The sequence below is a fragment of the Linepithema humile genome, chromosome 7 (genome assembly GCF_040581485.1).
Source record: "Linepithema humile isolate Giens D197 chromosome 7, Lhum_UNIL_v1.0, whole genome shotgun sequence".
Lineage (NCBI taxonomy): Eukaryota > Metazoa > Arthropoda > Insecta > Hymenoptera > Formicidae > Linepithema > Linepithema humile.
In genome coordinates this window covers 1,705,791-1,723,876 of record NC_090134.1, presented here as the reverse complement: position 1 = coordinate 1,723,876, position 18,086 = coordinate 1,705,791, and the positions used below count along the sequence as shown (strand labels likewise).

Sequence of the window (18,086 nt, the reverse complement as noted above, 5' to 3'; positions counted from 1 at the left end):
GGTTTATATCTATTAAACCCTAGAAACGAATTGCATTTTACCGCAATGTCTGTCAAGTAAATCGCTCCACAATCATATAATAACGATGTTACGAATGCGACTGTGAATGCCATGCAAATTAAAATTTAGAACGCATTACATCAAGATATTTCATCTAATTTGTATACATCTTCCGGCAAATTTTAATATACGACAATTTATCAAGTGTCTATTTCCTACGACTGTATTTTTATATTTATTTACCGTGTTAAGCATAACGGCGGATACCGCGGCGTGTCCGCAGCGATATTTATAGCCGATGAAAAATATCGATGCTTTATACGCCGTATATGAAGATGGATGTACGTGCATACTAAATTTCAAGGCTTTCAACATAATACTTATCGGTTGCATCAACATTACGTCTTTCTAATTCGTCTGAAACTATATGTCGTTAGAAAAATTTCCCGTGTGACATCCAATGACGTTATCATGTTGCATCACTTATCACAGATTACTAAATAAAACGTGATATACCTTCGCGTGATATATTATTTTGTAAATATTTCAAGGAACGTTCGGGATGGTTGAGTTGTGCGAACGACGAGTCAGAAGCAAGGGAACTGAAATTAATCTAAATTAAGTAATGACGCTCCCCCGCTCGCTAAGAACGCCGACGTCGGCGCTAGATCACGAGAGTCGAATCTGCCAGTGCTGTATTTTAGCTGGATTAAACCAAGTAAATGCTTCAAATCACGAATTCTTCAAGATACTATCACGAACAATATAAAAATGGACTTTTTTACATCCATTTTTGTATTCATTAATCGTTCTTATGTTTTTTTTTTTTTTTTTTATTAATATTTATTTCAAAAATTATTATACTTCTTTAAATTAAACTTCTGCCATTCGCTAGACTTAAAGAAGATTTAAATGACTAATTCTAATTTAAAATTAATTTGGCAAACAAAACGATACAAAAAGAAAAAAGAAAAAACAAACAAAAGACGGTCTATATTTGAAATATTAATTTTACAAATCTACTAATATAGCTATCGAATTATATAAATGTAAAAATTTGTAAATCAATTATAATAACTAAAATTAATCAATGCATGTTTACTAAGTTAATATATTTTTTATCAGTTTATGTAGGTGACTCAAATATTCTCGATGTGTATCGGGCTCTTAAAGTTATAAAAACGATGTTGCCGCAGTCGCGCCGCTACTTTCGTTCGTTCTCTTTACTTTTCCTTTCTTGCGCCTTGCGTCTCCACGACATGCACCATCTGCTGTCCGTCTCTCGGTTAATTAATCGACCCGCTTGTCTGACCCTTCACTTACACTCTGCTCTCTTTATATGTTGCTTCTTCCATCGTTTTACAAACAACATCGCGTTAGTCAGAAACAATGAAACATCACTCACCCGGAAAATATCACCAAAAATATCAGAATTAGATGGAATAAAATTCTAGCTTGAGAATATAAAATTCGACAAAACACTTGATAAATGCCACTTGATTCATTTTGTTTATATAATTCAATTACTACACACGCGTCATAAAATTTAACACTCTAACGCGTCCTCTTTCTCATGTTATTAATTGCTAGTCTCGAAACTGGCTGGTATTTTGTCTGCGATGTCACTCGCAATCTTGACCGATGCGTTACCATATTAACGAAGCAGTAATTTGCAATGAGAGATAATAGCAGTCTGACACCGACAGTTACGGCAGTTGAAAGGAAAAGACGCGTTGGCATCATTTCAATCACGTCTAATTCCGTCGACCAAGCATCAGCTTGGACTTATTAATCGACCAACATCCTTCAATTTGCTAGGAATTGCTTGAAATTCATTCAAAGTAGTATAATTTTACGTTAAAATTTCACGCCACGTATATGACTCGTATTCTGATACGGCAATAATTCGCGATGATCTACCGAGTGTCGCGCAGTTGTACACGCGAGTTGCCATAAATCGCGCGCCGTGAAAAGCTATTTTTGCGAGAACCATGGGAGCGTTAATTGCCGCAGACAAGTCAATCCCCAGCAGCTTGCCGCAGTATGGCGAGTTAATTAACCGCCATGTCAGAGTCTCTTACTAAGCGCGGTCCTAGAATCTACCTTCGGATCCTCTCCCCGTCTCGCCGTTCGCCTCTTCCTCTTCCTCGCGTGATACATACCTACCTACCCACCCGCGCCTGTCTATTTATCTCTCTGCCCGCCTATCTCTATCTCTATCAGCGAAAACGTAAGCCGGGCCCGTCGCCAACTTCGCCCAACCAACGCCTTCCTTCGTGCTCGGTCGCTGTTTGACTTACCGACATAACGATTTCGCCAAAACTTCGCGCCGTTCAAATAACGCCTACCAGGAACGTTCCGTGTATTTTGACGCTTTGACCCAGACGCATAAACACCGGCAAGCTACAGCAGGCAAATTTGGATCTGCAAATTTCAAGAAATTATAACAAACTGTGTTGCGCCCTGAAAATTTTTGCAATGGAAAAAGTGTCAAAAAGAATGGCAAAAAAGAAATAAGTATTATCCGAATAATTACCCAACTGTCGGTAATTTAATTCGCGATAAAAATATGAAAACCGCGTTACGAATGCGTCGCGAATAAACTGATAGCCTGTGAAGTGCGAAATGTTAAGCTCGCTTAAGTGACTTTCAAAGCTTGTGGCGAGCAAGCAAAGTCCGGTGCGGAGTTCCCGGATTATATTTGTAAAAAGCGGCGTATCATTTACGGCGCGAATTAATCACAAACTCGGTTGCGCGGCGTTAACAAGCTTTTTGCATTCTTTCTATCCTTTTTTCTTCGCAAACAGTCGCGAGTGTTTCCGCCGTAAGCACAGAGAGAGAATTTTTTGCAGGCAATACGTTCGTTTTAATCTATATGCACGTTACGATTTAAATTGGATATCGGATATTAAATTGAATCATCGGCGCACTTAGTCACGGATATTTCGCGAAATAAATCTGGTTACGCGCGAAAGCTGAAACTTTCCACGACAATTCGATTATAGCCGCCCTGATGTTTCGATGCAAGTTTTAATTTTTGTTCCTCGCAGATGACGGAATTAGATACCCTTCATTAAAACTTGGGCGATATATCACGCTTTATTGGCTCGAGAAAGGTCGCGTCGGATATCTTACGTCTAAAAGCGTAGCTACAAATGTCCTTAATAATGAGATCATTACCGAATGTAATAAAACATAACAAGAATAAAAAGAGACGAATGTGCGAAAAATATCTCTCACTGCTATTTATTTACAGAAGTTATTCTTCGATAAAATTCAAGTCGAGCATTCTCTTCCTTGAAAATTTGAAGGAAGGGATCTATAAGAAACTACGGTGGAAATGGAACTTGCATAAAAACAAAAAAGTCATTCCAATGCGAAATGTTCATCGTGCAGATTACAAGATGCGCTTGCAAGTTGCCGGCTTCACTTGCAAATGATAATATTACAGAATAATATTATAATGACTGTGCAATCTATGTCGATGTAGCGTAAAGCGGCTGTTAACCGCATCGACCCTCATGTTCGACACAGCCTCGCTGCTGCGTCATGTATAGGACACACGTATGATAACTTCGCGTGACCTTAAGCCGCCTGTTGCCGTACGCTTCGTTTTTTCTTCGACGACACGTTAAAAGAAAAATAAACGGTTCTAAGTAGAGAATAGCACGATCTAAAAATATGGGGTAGCATATGGGGTATCGAGCCCGCGGCCGTGCTTTTAAATGAATCAATAAATATCATTCGGGAGGTGAAATCCCTACCCATTATTTTCCCGTATCTATTATATTCCGCGTTTCTTTCACGAACAAGGGTATCGTCTGGTGCGTGAGATACACGCTCCTCCTGTCCTTGTTCGCGCACCTTCTTCGCAAATATGGTAAATCTTTATATTCGTGGCACAAAAGCGCGGAATCCGTGGCTCCGAAATCATATACGCCTTTATACGTGCAATAGGTGCGGTTACATTAGTATTATTAGTCCGTCAGTATTAATTAATGGTAAGGTAGAAACGGACGAAGAATAATTATTCCACTCATGCTACCTAGCGACACAAAAGAGAGCGATTCTTCACGCCTCGCGATTACTACACGACGGGACGTAAATTCACACTCAAGGTTATGGGTTTCACTCACTGTATACACTTGCACACGCAATCGTTCGTAAAAAATAATTATATAAGCGTGACTTTTGGATTTCCATTTTGTATAAGATGAATATATGTATTATACGCATATACACGGTGTGATAATTAAGTTCGCGGACTGACATTACTACAGTAATACTACTAACGCAAAGAGCAGTGGTTAAATTTTGTGCAAAAGAAAACAGCTACAGAAACATTTAAAAGGTTGAAAAGTGCGTGAAAAATATTTATCGAGAAGTGTAATGGCATAAAAGATTCAAAGAAGAGTGACAGTTGTTAGAAAACGATGAATGGAAAGGCCGGCCTTCAACTCCCAGAAGAAAAAAGTCGATGGAATTATTCAAAAGTGTTTGGCCGAAGATCGAATTTTGAATGTTAGGGTGTTAAAAGAGGAATCAATAGAGAGACAGTACGTAAGATTTTAGCTGGCATAAAATTCAATCGCTGTTTTTTGTTCCATTTTAAACTTCGATACGACGAAAAAACCAATCTCAATAAAACAATTATGCAACTTGAACGCATCAACCAAACTAATTAAAATTATAACTTCATATAAATAAATGTTCTCTCTAACTAGTCCCGTTGATTCCCGATTGACAGCATAGTAGTATTACTATAATAATCCGAAAACTTAACTGTCACACCATGTATATTAATACATTATTGATATCTACGGAAACACGTGAAAAAAAAATTACATTGCGTGATCTCGATACGAGATCTGATAAGATACGTGAATGCACTTTCTGCCATGAAATTATTTTACAAATGAAAGTTATATAATTAAATCTGCAATATTACGTTAAAATGGAAGAAATAATGGGATTGCGATGTCGAAATAATATAGAAACTTTCCCCATGAAGATTCAAATGTACGCGGAGAAACTTGTTACGGAATAAATATTTACGACAACGTTTCAACGCAATGGAATTCCAAATTACTTTTCATATATTTTGAAAAAAAAACACTTAGACCGTTAATTAAAAATTATTTCAACAAAAAATTTGTGTATCCTTCTTTTGCAATGCGTTAAAAGTGGATTTGGAAAGTATTAATTCAACATTATCATTTAAACAGTAACATTATCAAGATATTATCATTTGCGTATTTCCGTAGTCTCTCTTTGACGCGACACTAAACAAAACTCAATTTCCCAGGCAGCTTAACCAACAGCGATGTATATTTCCAAAATGGATACCTGCAGGCGAATCTATTCGTTATCAAATCAATTCGTAATTCCAAATCTACGCGACACGGTAATCCGATCGGAAGGTATAATGTTTCGAATATTGGAAATTTGATCAACGTGAGTCTGCCTGGCTTTACGATGGAGGCTTGTAATTACATTAATGGCGAATCGTGGTAGATAGTAATATCGATTACGCGAACGTACCGCGTGCTCTTTTAGAAACGCGCGGTAGAAGGCGCATTTGCAAACTTCATCAAATCTGCGTACCGAAACCTCGCAATTTCTCCGAACACGCCGCCGGACGATTTCACCAATGTCTTATTTGTCGCGCGGCAGTTGATGGAACATTCAAATAATTTCGATTATGACGGCGGAAGAATAATTTTCAAAGAATTCGTTCGGATTGCAGAAATTACGTTGCTCAAATGGTGTGCGGTGCACCGCAAACGATTGTTCTTTTTTTTACGTCGACATCGCTAACCGCGAAGGTAAATTAAATTTTCCTGCCGCGAGTGCACGAATATTATCTTTTATATTTTGTCCGTTTCACGCGTGCGAACGAATTTTATAACGCGGTAAGGGAAACAAAAAGTGACGGGTGCGCGCGCGCGCATATCAAAGTATAAAAAATGCAGAACATCCCGCTTGCGCGCACAAAACGAGAGGGGAAAGGAAGAAAAAACACAAACGTAATTTCCAATAGGTTTGAATAGTAACAGGCGAGACAAACGCTGGCCGCAAGCAAAAAACTTATGCACCGACAACATTCGAAAACATTTGCTGAATTCGCGGAAACCGACGAAAGCGAGTACAACGTCGATATTGTGCGCAGTGCAGACTCGGAATACCTATTGTTCGGCATTGTTGGCACGTATTCCCTCTCTCTAAAAGTAAATCAGTGAAAATGTCACTAATGGAAACAGTAAAATAGGATTTCACTAAGATTCAGTGAGTATTTCACTGATATTCAGTAGAAACACTTACTTTTTGTTTCTTTATTTTAAAACTCACTGATTATGGTCAGTGAAAATAAAATTTCACTGTAAAATCAGTACTTTATCTATCGGTAATGCTGATTTTGTATCTGCTACGATACCATACAGTGTCGCGCATGTGCATAACAAAAGACGAGCTAACACAAGTATACGCATGCAAGGATCACAGTTCACGTGGATGCGTTGTGCAGTGCGGTAAGTACATATATATATATATATATATTTTTTTTTTTTTTTTTTTCATTTGTAGTTAACAAAAACTGTACAAATAAAAATAATGCTAGTAGTAAATAATTATAGTAGTTATAAAAATGTACCGTGTCCAAACGTGTCTGGACGTGCATTGTCTTGCGGTTTCCTCTAAAATGTAAACACTCAGTGATCAAAGACAAAAAAGTAAACAAGAATTATTAAAAATTTTCCTTTCTGTAGATTATCTGTTTTCCTAACCTTTTTAATGATAAAGTCTCTTTAGGAAAAATTTTCTCTACTTTTCTACAATTCTCAAATACAGATATAAATAGCATATAACATTATATATCTGTATTTATTAAGTTAGTTAAAATTAATTTTATGACGTGTTTTATATTGAAATTATAATCTGTCAAATCTGTCTTCTTATTTGTAATTTCTATTTTTTTATTTTATTAGATTTGAAAATTAAAATGCAGCAAGTGAAAGATTTGTCAGTTCACGAATTAGGACAAAAAATTGAGGAACTTACAGATGCAGAAACACGACATATTTTTAATGGTAAGTGTCATCAGTTTATAATATATTTTATAATTAAAATATAGTTTACATTGTGCTCTCATTATATATATATTTCAGATATTTAAAAATATAATCTGAATATAAATAATAAATAATGAAGCTAAATTGCTTTATGTGTAATAATGTTGTTAAAGGAGGGTTAGACGGTTTAAATCAACATAATCTGAATATAAATAATAAATAATGAAGCTAAATTGCTTTATGTGTAATAATGTTGTTAAAGGAGGGTTAGACGGTTTAAATCAACACTTTCAAACAAAACATGGTCTAACAATTAAACGAGGATTACAAAAAGGTGGATTTGAATGCGGTCAAAATAAATGTTGTAGGAGATTTCATAATTTCTTCTCTTTAAGGCAGCATATTAGAAAAAATCATTTTTCTAAAGAAAAGAATGATTGTGATTTTTCAATTACAAGTACAGATTCTATTTTTTTATCTGATGATGATATGATTATTGATCAAAATAATATAAATAATACTGACAAATATATTGAAAAAAAAATGAAGAGGTCCTACAATTTTCTGATAATTTTAATTTAAGAGACTCTATAATAAGAATGATAATTAGGCTTCATTCAAAAGGAAGTTTCTCTCATAGAATTTCCTCGATTAACTGATTATTCTGGGGAGATGGTAAATAACATAATGCTTTATCTTTACAGCTTAGTTGTATATTGAAAAAGATATTTTAATTATTTTACAAAAATGTATTTATATTTTTGCAGTTTGATGAGGAATTTGAAAGGTTATATAAAGGAGCTTCTGATAAATTCTTAGCAAGATTTGCCCCTTTTTATGTACAAAGAATCCTTATATATTGCAGTACAGCAAGACCAGACTTATTTAAAAAATCAGCTTTTATTCAAGATGGTAAATTTATATTTCATTATAACTCAAGACTCGATACGTGTGGCCATTTTCTTATAGTTTGATTTTGCCTAATACCATTTTTCTTACTTCATTAATCCGCGTATATTCCGAGTGTCAATCGACATATAGATTGCGCGTGGATAGAGATAAAAGGAATAACGCTAAGTATAAACCAAGCTGAAAATCGATTGAAATACAACACGTGCCGAGTCCTGCTGTAATTGAAAATCCTGTTTTCTTTTTTAATTTTAATTTTTTTATAATTTTTAATAGAAATTAAACAGTGAAATATTAATTATATATTTATTTTAATTATTATTATTATTATTATTACAATTTAATTAATAATAATTATATATTCATTTTTTCAATTATATATAATTTTTTATATATTCAGATACTCTTCGTGCCATAACTCTTCTGGCAGATTTACTTCCTGTATCAAATGCTGTTAGGAAAGGAAAAAGAAAAAGAAAAGGAGCAAGCAAGGAAAATTTATCAAAAGGGGTAAACATGTTTTATCTTATTTTTTAAATTTCTTAGTATAGACTGATAATAATCAATATAATAAATATGATTGTTAAAATATATGATTCAAATATTTGGATATTTAATTTCAGAAGAACATTATTGATAAAAGAGAACATGGTGAAATGTATACTGCAACATTTCCAAATCCTTCTTTACTACAGATATGGCCTGTGAGTTTGATTAGTGCATATAAACTTATATATTAATACTTGTGCTAACAAGAAACTCCTTTTTTCAGGAAGGAACAAACATAGAGGCCCAAACTGAGAAACTTAGAAGTGAATCCAAAGGTCCTATTCAGCCCTATATTATTTTAATCAAAGGACAATCTACACAATATTTTATTCAGGCTGATAATCGCACTCTAACTTTGAACAATAACTCGCCTATTATGGCACTTGATTTGTTGTTTAAAACATATTATGTTTTCGATGTGAAGTGTCCAGAAACACTAATTTATTTTTTTAATTTCTTAGAAAACTATTGCTTTAAAATATCCGATAAAGTACAACATGCTTTGGTTTCTTCTGTTCATATTAATATTTGCAATATAACAGTAGATAATATTGCATAATATATCTATTGTATAATATTCTCATGTTTAATTTTAAATTAACTTTATTTTGCTGACATGTTTTTATAATACTTAATTTAAAGTATCGTGAAACTAAACTTGTTTTTCTATTTTTGATTGCATTCTAGTAATTTTATAAAATTTATTTCATTATCCGATAAAGTGCAATATGTTTGAGTGTCTCTCATATTTCTAATATTACATTATATAATATATTGCATAATATATTCTTATTACATTTATATTCTTGTGTTAGTTGTTAATTGGCTTTATTCTATAAACATTTTGTCTTTAATTTTCAATTTATTTGAAACTCTAAACATATTATTTGATTACTTTGAATTACTTTTTATATATAATTAATATATAAAAATTATGTTAATATATAAATTACATTAAATCAACAAATATAAGAATTTTTTTGTTTGAATATCAATCGATTATTTTTTTTCCTTTGTACCACACACCAACATCCAGCAAACACTAACTAATAGTAATAATCTTAATATTATAATTTTCTACTTAACAATGTGTAAAGTAACTCAACACATATACATGTTTTACGTTACAGTTAAATTCTTGAATAGAAAATTATAATATTAAGGTTATTAGTGTTAATTAATATTTTTGCTGGGATATTCACTGATTTGAATAGCTCACATCACTGATTTTATTGTTGAAAATCACTGTTTCTAGTAGTTTAATATTACTGATTTCAGCAGTTAATATTATTAACTATTCCTTTCAGTGATATTTTACTGATTTACAGTGCTATACTTATAACTATTATAATAAGTGACTATTGACTGTTTCCCAGTGATAATACACTGATTCACTTTTAGAGAGCTCCTTCAACGATGATTGATAACCAACTTTGCTGGTGTAAGTTCGCGTACACGCGAGCCGCATACATTAACGATAATAGTGCGTATCGCGGTGAATCGCGTGGGCACGCACTTCCACAGCCGCACTCTCGGAAGCGGCACACACGGACACTCGCAGGGATGATCATTTCGCGCAGTGTATAGCGTTCGAGTACAGTTACAACAATATCGTCACTTTATCGTTGCTACCAAGATAAAAGACGGCTGATACTGAAAACTGCACAAAACTGCCGTTACTTTCTTCCGAGCAATAATTCTCAGTATATTTATTTCATTATTACATAGACTTTTTATTCGAATAAAATGCCGTTTAATGTCTCCGCGTCAATTTTTAACGGAATATATCTGCCGATATATGGCGAACTATGAATTGACTTAAACATTCGACTTTCTGTATTCATTTCATTTTCTGTATTCGTCAAGAAGCCGTCCGCTTTGTCGCAGGTTGAGAACCCCGATTTCGATATCGCGCGGAACGAGCATTCCACCGGTTCTACGAACGAATAGAGGAAGCAGCTTCGCGCATACGTGCACCCATATCGACTACTACACCCGCACGACGATACCTACGTGCCCCCGTAGAAACAGGGAACCGTATTGTGCAGCTTGGTGTGTCTACAAGTTTGCGCGAGATAAGCGTTGAATGGATTCGTTTATTGAATTTCACACCCTTCGGACCTTTCCTACCGCTACCAATTTTTCGGTTATACTCTTCTTACAACAGTTTCACGTGGTATTCAAGTGGAGCAAATAAAATATTATACATCCATGAAAAATTGATACAAAGTTATAAAATAATATGTCGGCATCCCGTGCGAGTAAGAGTACTTTTTTTAATGTTACACACACACACACACTTGAAACTATCATCGATATATTTGATTGTATTTTATTGTTCATTTTTTTAACAATACTAAGATTATATTTATATTTCATTGACATATTAATTTTTTAATATTAACATAAGCGTGAACGCTTTTATTTAAATGATATCATAAACCCATCTGGTTTCTGTTCGTTTGTTAAAATAATCGACACATGAAACAGCCGCGTTCCTAGAACGACACACGTTTAGTAGAGCATTTAATCTACGTGTGTTGCGACAGACTACCATAGCACAGTGTATATGGCTTCATAAATGTCACATATGCCATTATGAGTCGATGCTTACAGAAAATCTTGGCGAAACGCCTAGAAAGCGTCTTTTAGCTTTCTATCAATAGGTTCCGTTTTCTAAGCTTCCTCAAATTGACGCTCCCGTGTGTCTTTTAATATAAAAAATGCTAACTTCTAAATAAAACTTCTTCCAAAACAAAAATATACATTGCCTAACGTCTGTCAACGAAAGATTCATTTTGTAATACTAATTTCTATACACGAAAACGTTTATAATATTCCAGTGCATGTTAAAATTAATAAAAAGAGCGATAATCGTAAGAAAAATATTCCAAAATTAATTAGAAAAATTTTAATTAAAAATTCATTAATTTTTATTTCGCAATTGTTTAATCAAACCACTCGTTGAAAAACGTATACATCATTAAGAATATTCGACGAAAGCATCAAGTGTATGCGCCGCTTTTAAGAGAGCGTTGACGTTGCGACGATAATTTCAGAGAAATATTGCGATAAGCAAGTTTCAAGACTGATAGCCCCGTTAGATCTTCGCGAGAACAGAGACCACCTCGAAGACTGTCATAGAAGAAGCTGCGGAGATTGACCTCCGCGACTGCGAACGCAACGATCATCGTCATTTGCATGTGTGTGTTCGCATGTAGCTTCAAGTACGGCCGATGGCCGCATGTTTATTCAACGCACGGTCGTTCATTGCCCACATGACAATATTGGTCGATGGGCGAATCGCTCGCATCCCACGATATACGCACGATTTGATATGCGGGTTCTCGAGCTACATGGTGCTTCCGTGCACTCGCGAGTGCGCGCTGCATACGTGCGGCGTAAAGAGAAGTGGAGAAAGACGTGGACGCGCGGCAATAGCCGTCAATGATGACGTTCGAGTATGGGCAAATGGGGCAAATTCGATAATCATAGATCTTACAACAAAGCTTGTAATGAAGAACAGAAATAACTTTTGCTAAAAATAGCCTCACTAAGTAGTTTCCTCACTAAATAGCTGATATTCGCGCAGAACCGGACTAATTTTATGGAAAGACCTCGTAAGTCGATAATTTGAAGAATTATGCCGCTTTTATGCCGCTTCTGTTTTTTTATATTATTTTTAAAATATATCTTTTTTATTGTTGTTTCAGATCCATATAATTATTTCGTGTTACAGATTAACTTTTAAATTGACATGATGGGACCTATGCACAGATAATTACGTTACCGCGTCATGGCTACAAAGCCAATACTATTGACCGCATCAGCGGTTGCCATGACCTCTCGCTCTGCAACGGTGCATCCTAAAATGCAACACACTACGAATGAAGCTGGGTGTGCGACCACGATAGCGGTAATCGACGATTCGCCATTGTTTCCAACTTGAAAGCCTTGCTTGCGGTACTCTTGCGCGGTAAGGGCCGAAGCTCGATACCTATTAGCAGAGACCTCGATTCCGATCTGACAAACCGTCAAACATATGTTTATGCCAATGCAAGATTTTTAAAAATCCGCATCGTGCAAAAAAAATTAATTTTTTTAAATAAATTACTTTTTCACGATTTAAATATATAAAAATTTGCTATAATTCAACAATTTAATGTCCAATAATTTGTAACAGAAATCTTACGCGATTTTTTGAACCATAAAATGCTCTTATTTGATCTGATAATCGATCAACGCGACACAAAAGAACTGCACAACGCTATTAACAATATTCTCTAAAATTGATCGTCAGCTATTAATTTAACGTACTTCCTTGATAACGTTAATTAATTACCCGTGCAGCATGATAACATATGAAACCCATCAACAAAATAACACGGATACGCCATTCCGCCGAAACGATGACTGTGATTGCGAATAATCGTGCACTCAGCATGATCAAGATTTTATTAATAGTACCCAATAATCCACAATACTCGGGACCAGGCGTTACCATGGCAGCCTGGATTAACTTTGATCTCAGGTGGAACGTCCATCGGAAATGTGTCCACTATTCGTCAATGCTCCGCGTAATCAAGATCGAGAACACTTCAATAATGCCCGACCGGTTAATCAGTTTCCAATATAGCATTGAGCATGACACGCGGCGATGCGCAAAGCCAGAGGTCCTATCGCCATTTCCGATATTACGGGTTTGATTTCGCTGTTCTACTTTTGGAACATTCAATTTCAAATTGCAATTGAACTCTTTAAGCAATAATGTACACAAAAGTTGTAGACTTCTGAACATTATTTTGCAATATAAAAACGAGATTGTTGTTTAATCGTGTTGTTTTATCCGTGATAAGATAACATTAAGTTCACCGGAAGTCAAGAGTAATACCTATTTAATGTTTTGTGTAATTAATTGTTTGAGATCATTTCTATTGGACTCAAATTAAAATACTGATACAAAGAATTTAAACTTCGAAAGTGAAGTAGATTATAACGATACAAAATTTCCCCTGTCAATTGCCCCAACTTTTCAATTTCGGTACACGGAACACGGGCAGATCGTGCTTTTCTCCTTGTGCAAACTCGAAGGCGAAATCGTACGAAAGAATCGATCGTGCTCGCAGCAGCAGCAGCAGCAGCAGCAGCAGCGGTAGCAGCAACAGCACCGATATAGTAGCACCCACGGCGCGGCGGCTAGCTCTCATCGGCACGACGGGATCAGGTTTGCATACAGGGTGGCCGCGGTTGACCGGGTTTTGCGCCGGGAAATTTGCATTGAACGACGTACGCGCGAGAACGTGCGCGAGTGCGCGCGTGAGTCAACGCGCGTTTTCAGCCCGCGCGAATATATGTGCGCCCGCGAATATGTGGACCCTCTTCGCTCCCTTGTGCACGCCCGCGCGTGTAAATGCGCGTCCGAATAGGATGGCGGAAAATTATGCATGAGGATTTCACGGGACTCGACCGGATGGAGCGGCAGTCCCCCCCCCCCCCCCACCATCGCCGAGTATTCACGTGTCGCCAGTAATTTATTCGTCCCCCGTGAGCGCGCGCTCCCGTCCCTGTTCGCAACAGCGATCCGAAGGATCAACTCGGTTGGGATGGTATCGGAAAGGAAAAGGACCGACGAGGGATCTCCGAGCATAAATTCGGATCGTGTGTCTTCACCTCTATTAAAAAAAAGGTAAACATTGTCAAATGCCTCTGGACAGATATTACCATATGTAAAAAATATGTTTTCAAAATTCACTCTCTCTCTCTCTCTCTCTCTATCTTCTTACAGATAATTCTTTAGTTGATATAAAATCAATTTTTTTTTTACGCAAGACCTGGATAAAACTTGGACATTTGCGTAAGATCTGGCGCAATCTTGTCAATCACTTGACTGTGTTACGAATATTCTTTCCTTCTTTTCTTTTTATTTTTGCGCAAACTGCTTCAAGAACTATCTTTGCGCAGGTGTACTGTTTTGCAGATGGAGTGTCCGCTGCGCGAACAGCGGTAACGGAAGCAGCACTTTTTTTTTTTTTTTTTTATTTTTATTCCGAGCGGTCCTGCAGAGTCTTCCGTAAAAGGCGCATATAGAACGCTGACGAGTTCCGTTTTCGAAAAAGCGAAAAAAAAGGGACTGGCAATCGGAGTTATTCGCGGGTAGTGAATCACCTGCGGGAGAAAGAGCGGAATCGCAGATAGGGAGAGATGGCGAATGCGACTCCCACGGAAGATAACACGGTAAGCGCTTGTATATACGCGATTGCATGCACGCAGGCGTGCATATTTGATCGCGCAGCCGTCCAACAATAATGTTACAAAGGCGACGCGTGACTCACATCACTATTTACACGGATTCGGAATATAAAATTCAGTGCGCGACAATTTTGCGAATTGTTCTAATTGCATACACCTGCGACATACTCGAGAGTGCATTCGCGCCATTTGTATGGCATCAAAACCGGGTTATGATGGTGGGGTTTAATCTCAAACTGCCGTGTTAATCGATGACACAAACGTTGTAAATATCGCGTAACAAGACTGCAACGCTGCGTGATTTTATGTGATTTTTGTATGAAAAAGAAATCGGAAAAATAGGTGTGTGAAACCGCATTGTATGAATAATCGCGATGATAAATTTTATTTCTATATATTTTTCGTCGCATGTATTTACGTATAAAAAATCCATTTATTTCTTCTACGAATTTATATATATTGACGGTAAGACAATCGTTCACATTGCTCGAATGATACACACGACAGAAAATGCTGTCGACAATCTCACGATTTTATCTCGCGCTACGTTATCGAGATTTTGAGGTTTCGGGAGTTTTGGCATTAATGATGGCTTTCGCTCGCGGCGCGAGTCACGATTGCACGCATGGCTCGTTACATCTAAACGATCGCTATTTTTTTAGCCCCGATATAACTATCGCTTCCATGTCCACGTATTCGATTTATAACGGTCGCTTTCGGGATTGAGATGATAATAGCGTGTGGCATGCACAGCACTTGAACGGAGAACAACCCCACTTGAAACGTAATTTTAAAATCGTGCCATTAATCGCACTGTAAAACCAAATGCATTTGCAATTTGCCAAATGCAAATATAACCTTCCAAAGAAAGGTTTCTGATTGCGCATTAAAATTAAATATATCAAGATAACGGGAAAACTTGATTTCTTATTATAATATTGTAAAATTTACTTATTTTTTATCTAAAAAATTATATGACGCTTTAAACATCATTTATTTACACGTTGTTAGTTTTGATAGTTAGTTGAATTCCCAGAGAACACGAAGAAATTCTTTAGCCATCAATTTACCAGAATCGCGCCGCGAATTTATTTAGTTTACAAAAGTGCAGCATCGGAAAGCGCGCCCAAGGCGCGCTCGTGCATGTTTTGCTTTCGCGCTACCGAATACCAGCGCGCTTTTACGCGCGATATCGCCGAATTGACGCGGATGCACCCGTCGTGCTCCGTCGACGAAGATGGAATAAAGCCTCGCCATTTCGGACTCGTCCATTTCTGACGGACCATCGCTAAACGCCGTGCAACCTCGCGGCGTGCAAAAAATTGAGCTCCACGATTGACGCGCCCCGAGATATGTATGCATGCGTTGATATATCGATGGCTCGCTGCACAAGAGTCGTAACTCAAAATACAAGTATATTCGTAACGTAAGTTAATTTTTGTAATATATTCCAATAACGATTTTGTTCGATTCCATTTTAATGATATACGCGCGTCATTTTTCACGATATTATGTAACAATTAGTGTGTTAATTGCAACAATATGAGTTGCTGAAAATTTATGCAAGTATACAAAGCGATATATCATAAAGTAGAAAAGTGCAAATAATATAAAAATAGTGATAGAATATCTAACTTTTTCGTAATTTTAAGTATCTTGAATTAATTGAGACTAGATAATAGGACCATCTTAATTTTTTTAATTTTCCGTCTCTTCTAACATGACACCGCATGACTCGCGTGCGGACAATTGCAAACTCGCAATCGCGACGTCATAAACTTACTTTGAAAAGTGACCAATCGTGCGCGAGTTTTCTGGCAGATCTTAACGGCGTATCGACGTAACTGTCGATACTTCGCCTAATAATATACGAGATCGGCAACTGAATGGGCTCATTGAGCGCATTGCTACAAAGCAGAAATCTCACTAGTGCTGAATTTCGCTCCGAAATCGACGCTCCGATAATACGCTTGGCAGATTGCGTAGATTAAAATTGCGCCGCTTCCGCCTCCGCCACCGCCGCTGATATTCGGATTATTCGTCGTGCGGTTATGGTCCGTCAATACCGACGAAAACTGATGAAAAGTGCGCCGAGCGGAAATATGATACTTTTTTCTCCTTCCGATACACATCAACGTCTCAGAGATGAGAACATCCGCCGTCGAGAATCGGCCTTCGCGCAACGAAGAAAGTATTCCCGTACACAGATCTCGATAAAGACGCCGTGTTTATCGAGGTATATGTACATTTTTAAGAAAAATATTTATTCCCATCGCAAGAATATACGTAGCTGCATTCAATATCAAATATTTATCCGCCGCGCCGTCAGTGACACTATATCGCCTTGTGCGGAGAAAACGCGGAATCGTCCGTACAACTTTGAAATTCCAGCCCGTAGTTAAGGAATGTAGTTTTAAGCAGATAGTCCGGCGCGGAGTAACTTTGAAGCAACTAACGTGAAATTTCATTAGCTCGCCCCCTTATGTATTCAGCAAGCAATTTGGAATCTATGTACGTCAAAGACAAAAGAATCGTGGATACCTGCAGCAGAACTGGTAGTCTTTTGACAAGAAAAGCTAATCTACATTTAAAAGTAATTCGCAATTTTTTTTGTTTAATTGCGTAATACTTATCCAAAAATACATTCACGACTTTTTTATAAAAAATAAAATCTCTCAAACAACGTCTTTGTATATTGACCAGTGAAATATCCGCTTTAAGTTACTATTTTCATTCGGTTACAGATATACGCGTGAGATAATGCTATTAATAGTGAAGTATTCTCCGCAGCGATAATGAAATAATGAACAGAAAATATAGATTTATAAGAGCGATATAAATCACACAAGTTTAAAAAAACTCGCGACTTGCCGAAATATGTTTCGCCTTTGAGTTTGTTTAAATCAACATTTAGATATTTTTTAAAAATCATATAAATTAATATATTTTATAAATTTTATAAACTAATTATAAATTGTTTCAAAAAATAAATAGTTTCAATTTATCTCGATTCTTTTATTTTATTAGTATATATTTATTATTTTAAAACCAAATATATATTTCAGTATTGTAAAATGTCAGTAATTACACCAGCATACAAAACACGCGTATATCAATGACCAGCACCATCGTTGAAAAATAAACGATAAATTTCCAGAAGAAAAAATTTATCGTTGCCTTTCATCCCAACAGGGTGATATAAATCGAATACCGCTTTTTATTCGTTCCCAAGAGAATTTAAATAATTGTTATAAAGATTAAAAGTCTGTATTATTTTATTCTGGCTTAATCATTTTTAAGTTAACGCCTATA

The 18,086-nt window shown here is 36.3% G+C and overlaps 1 protein-coding gene and 1 long non-coding RNA gene across 9 annotated transcripts in view; one reads left to right on the top strand and one right to left on the bottom strand.

Moving 5' to 3' along the window:
• The window catches only part of heph (polypyrimidine tract-binding protein 1 heph), a 365,110-nt gene that overhangs the window by 284,726 nt on the left and 62,298 nt on the right, over nucleotides 1–18,086 (bottom strand). For 6 of the 8 annotated variants that reach the window (XM_067358872.1, XM_067358873.1, XM_067358871.1 and 3 more), the window contains one exon: nucleotides 2,301–2,424. The exons of the other annotated variants lie outside the window; for them this stretch is intronic. In XM_067358872.1, coding sequence (XP_067214973.1) covers nucleotides 2,301–2,306 — 6 coding nt within the window. In that variant the 5' untranslated portion in view covers nucleotides 2,307–2,424. Of the gene's footprint in view, nucleotides 1–2,300; nucleotides 2,425–18,086 lie in introns of those variants that run through there. 8 annotated transcript variants of the gene reach the window in all.
• LOC137001008 (uncharacterized) lies at nucleotides 7,707–9,326 on the top strand. Its single transcript, XR_010891163.1, has 5 exons — nucleotides 7,707–7,742; nucleotides 7,835–7,979; nucleotides 8,377–8,486; nucleotides 8,600–8,680; nucleotides 8,749–9,326. It is a non-coding gene; the product is annotated as an uncharacterized lncRNA (long non-coding RNA).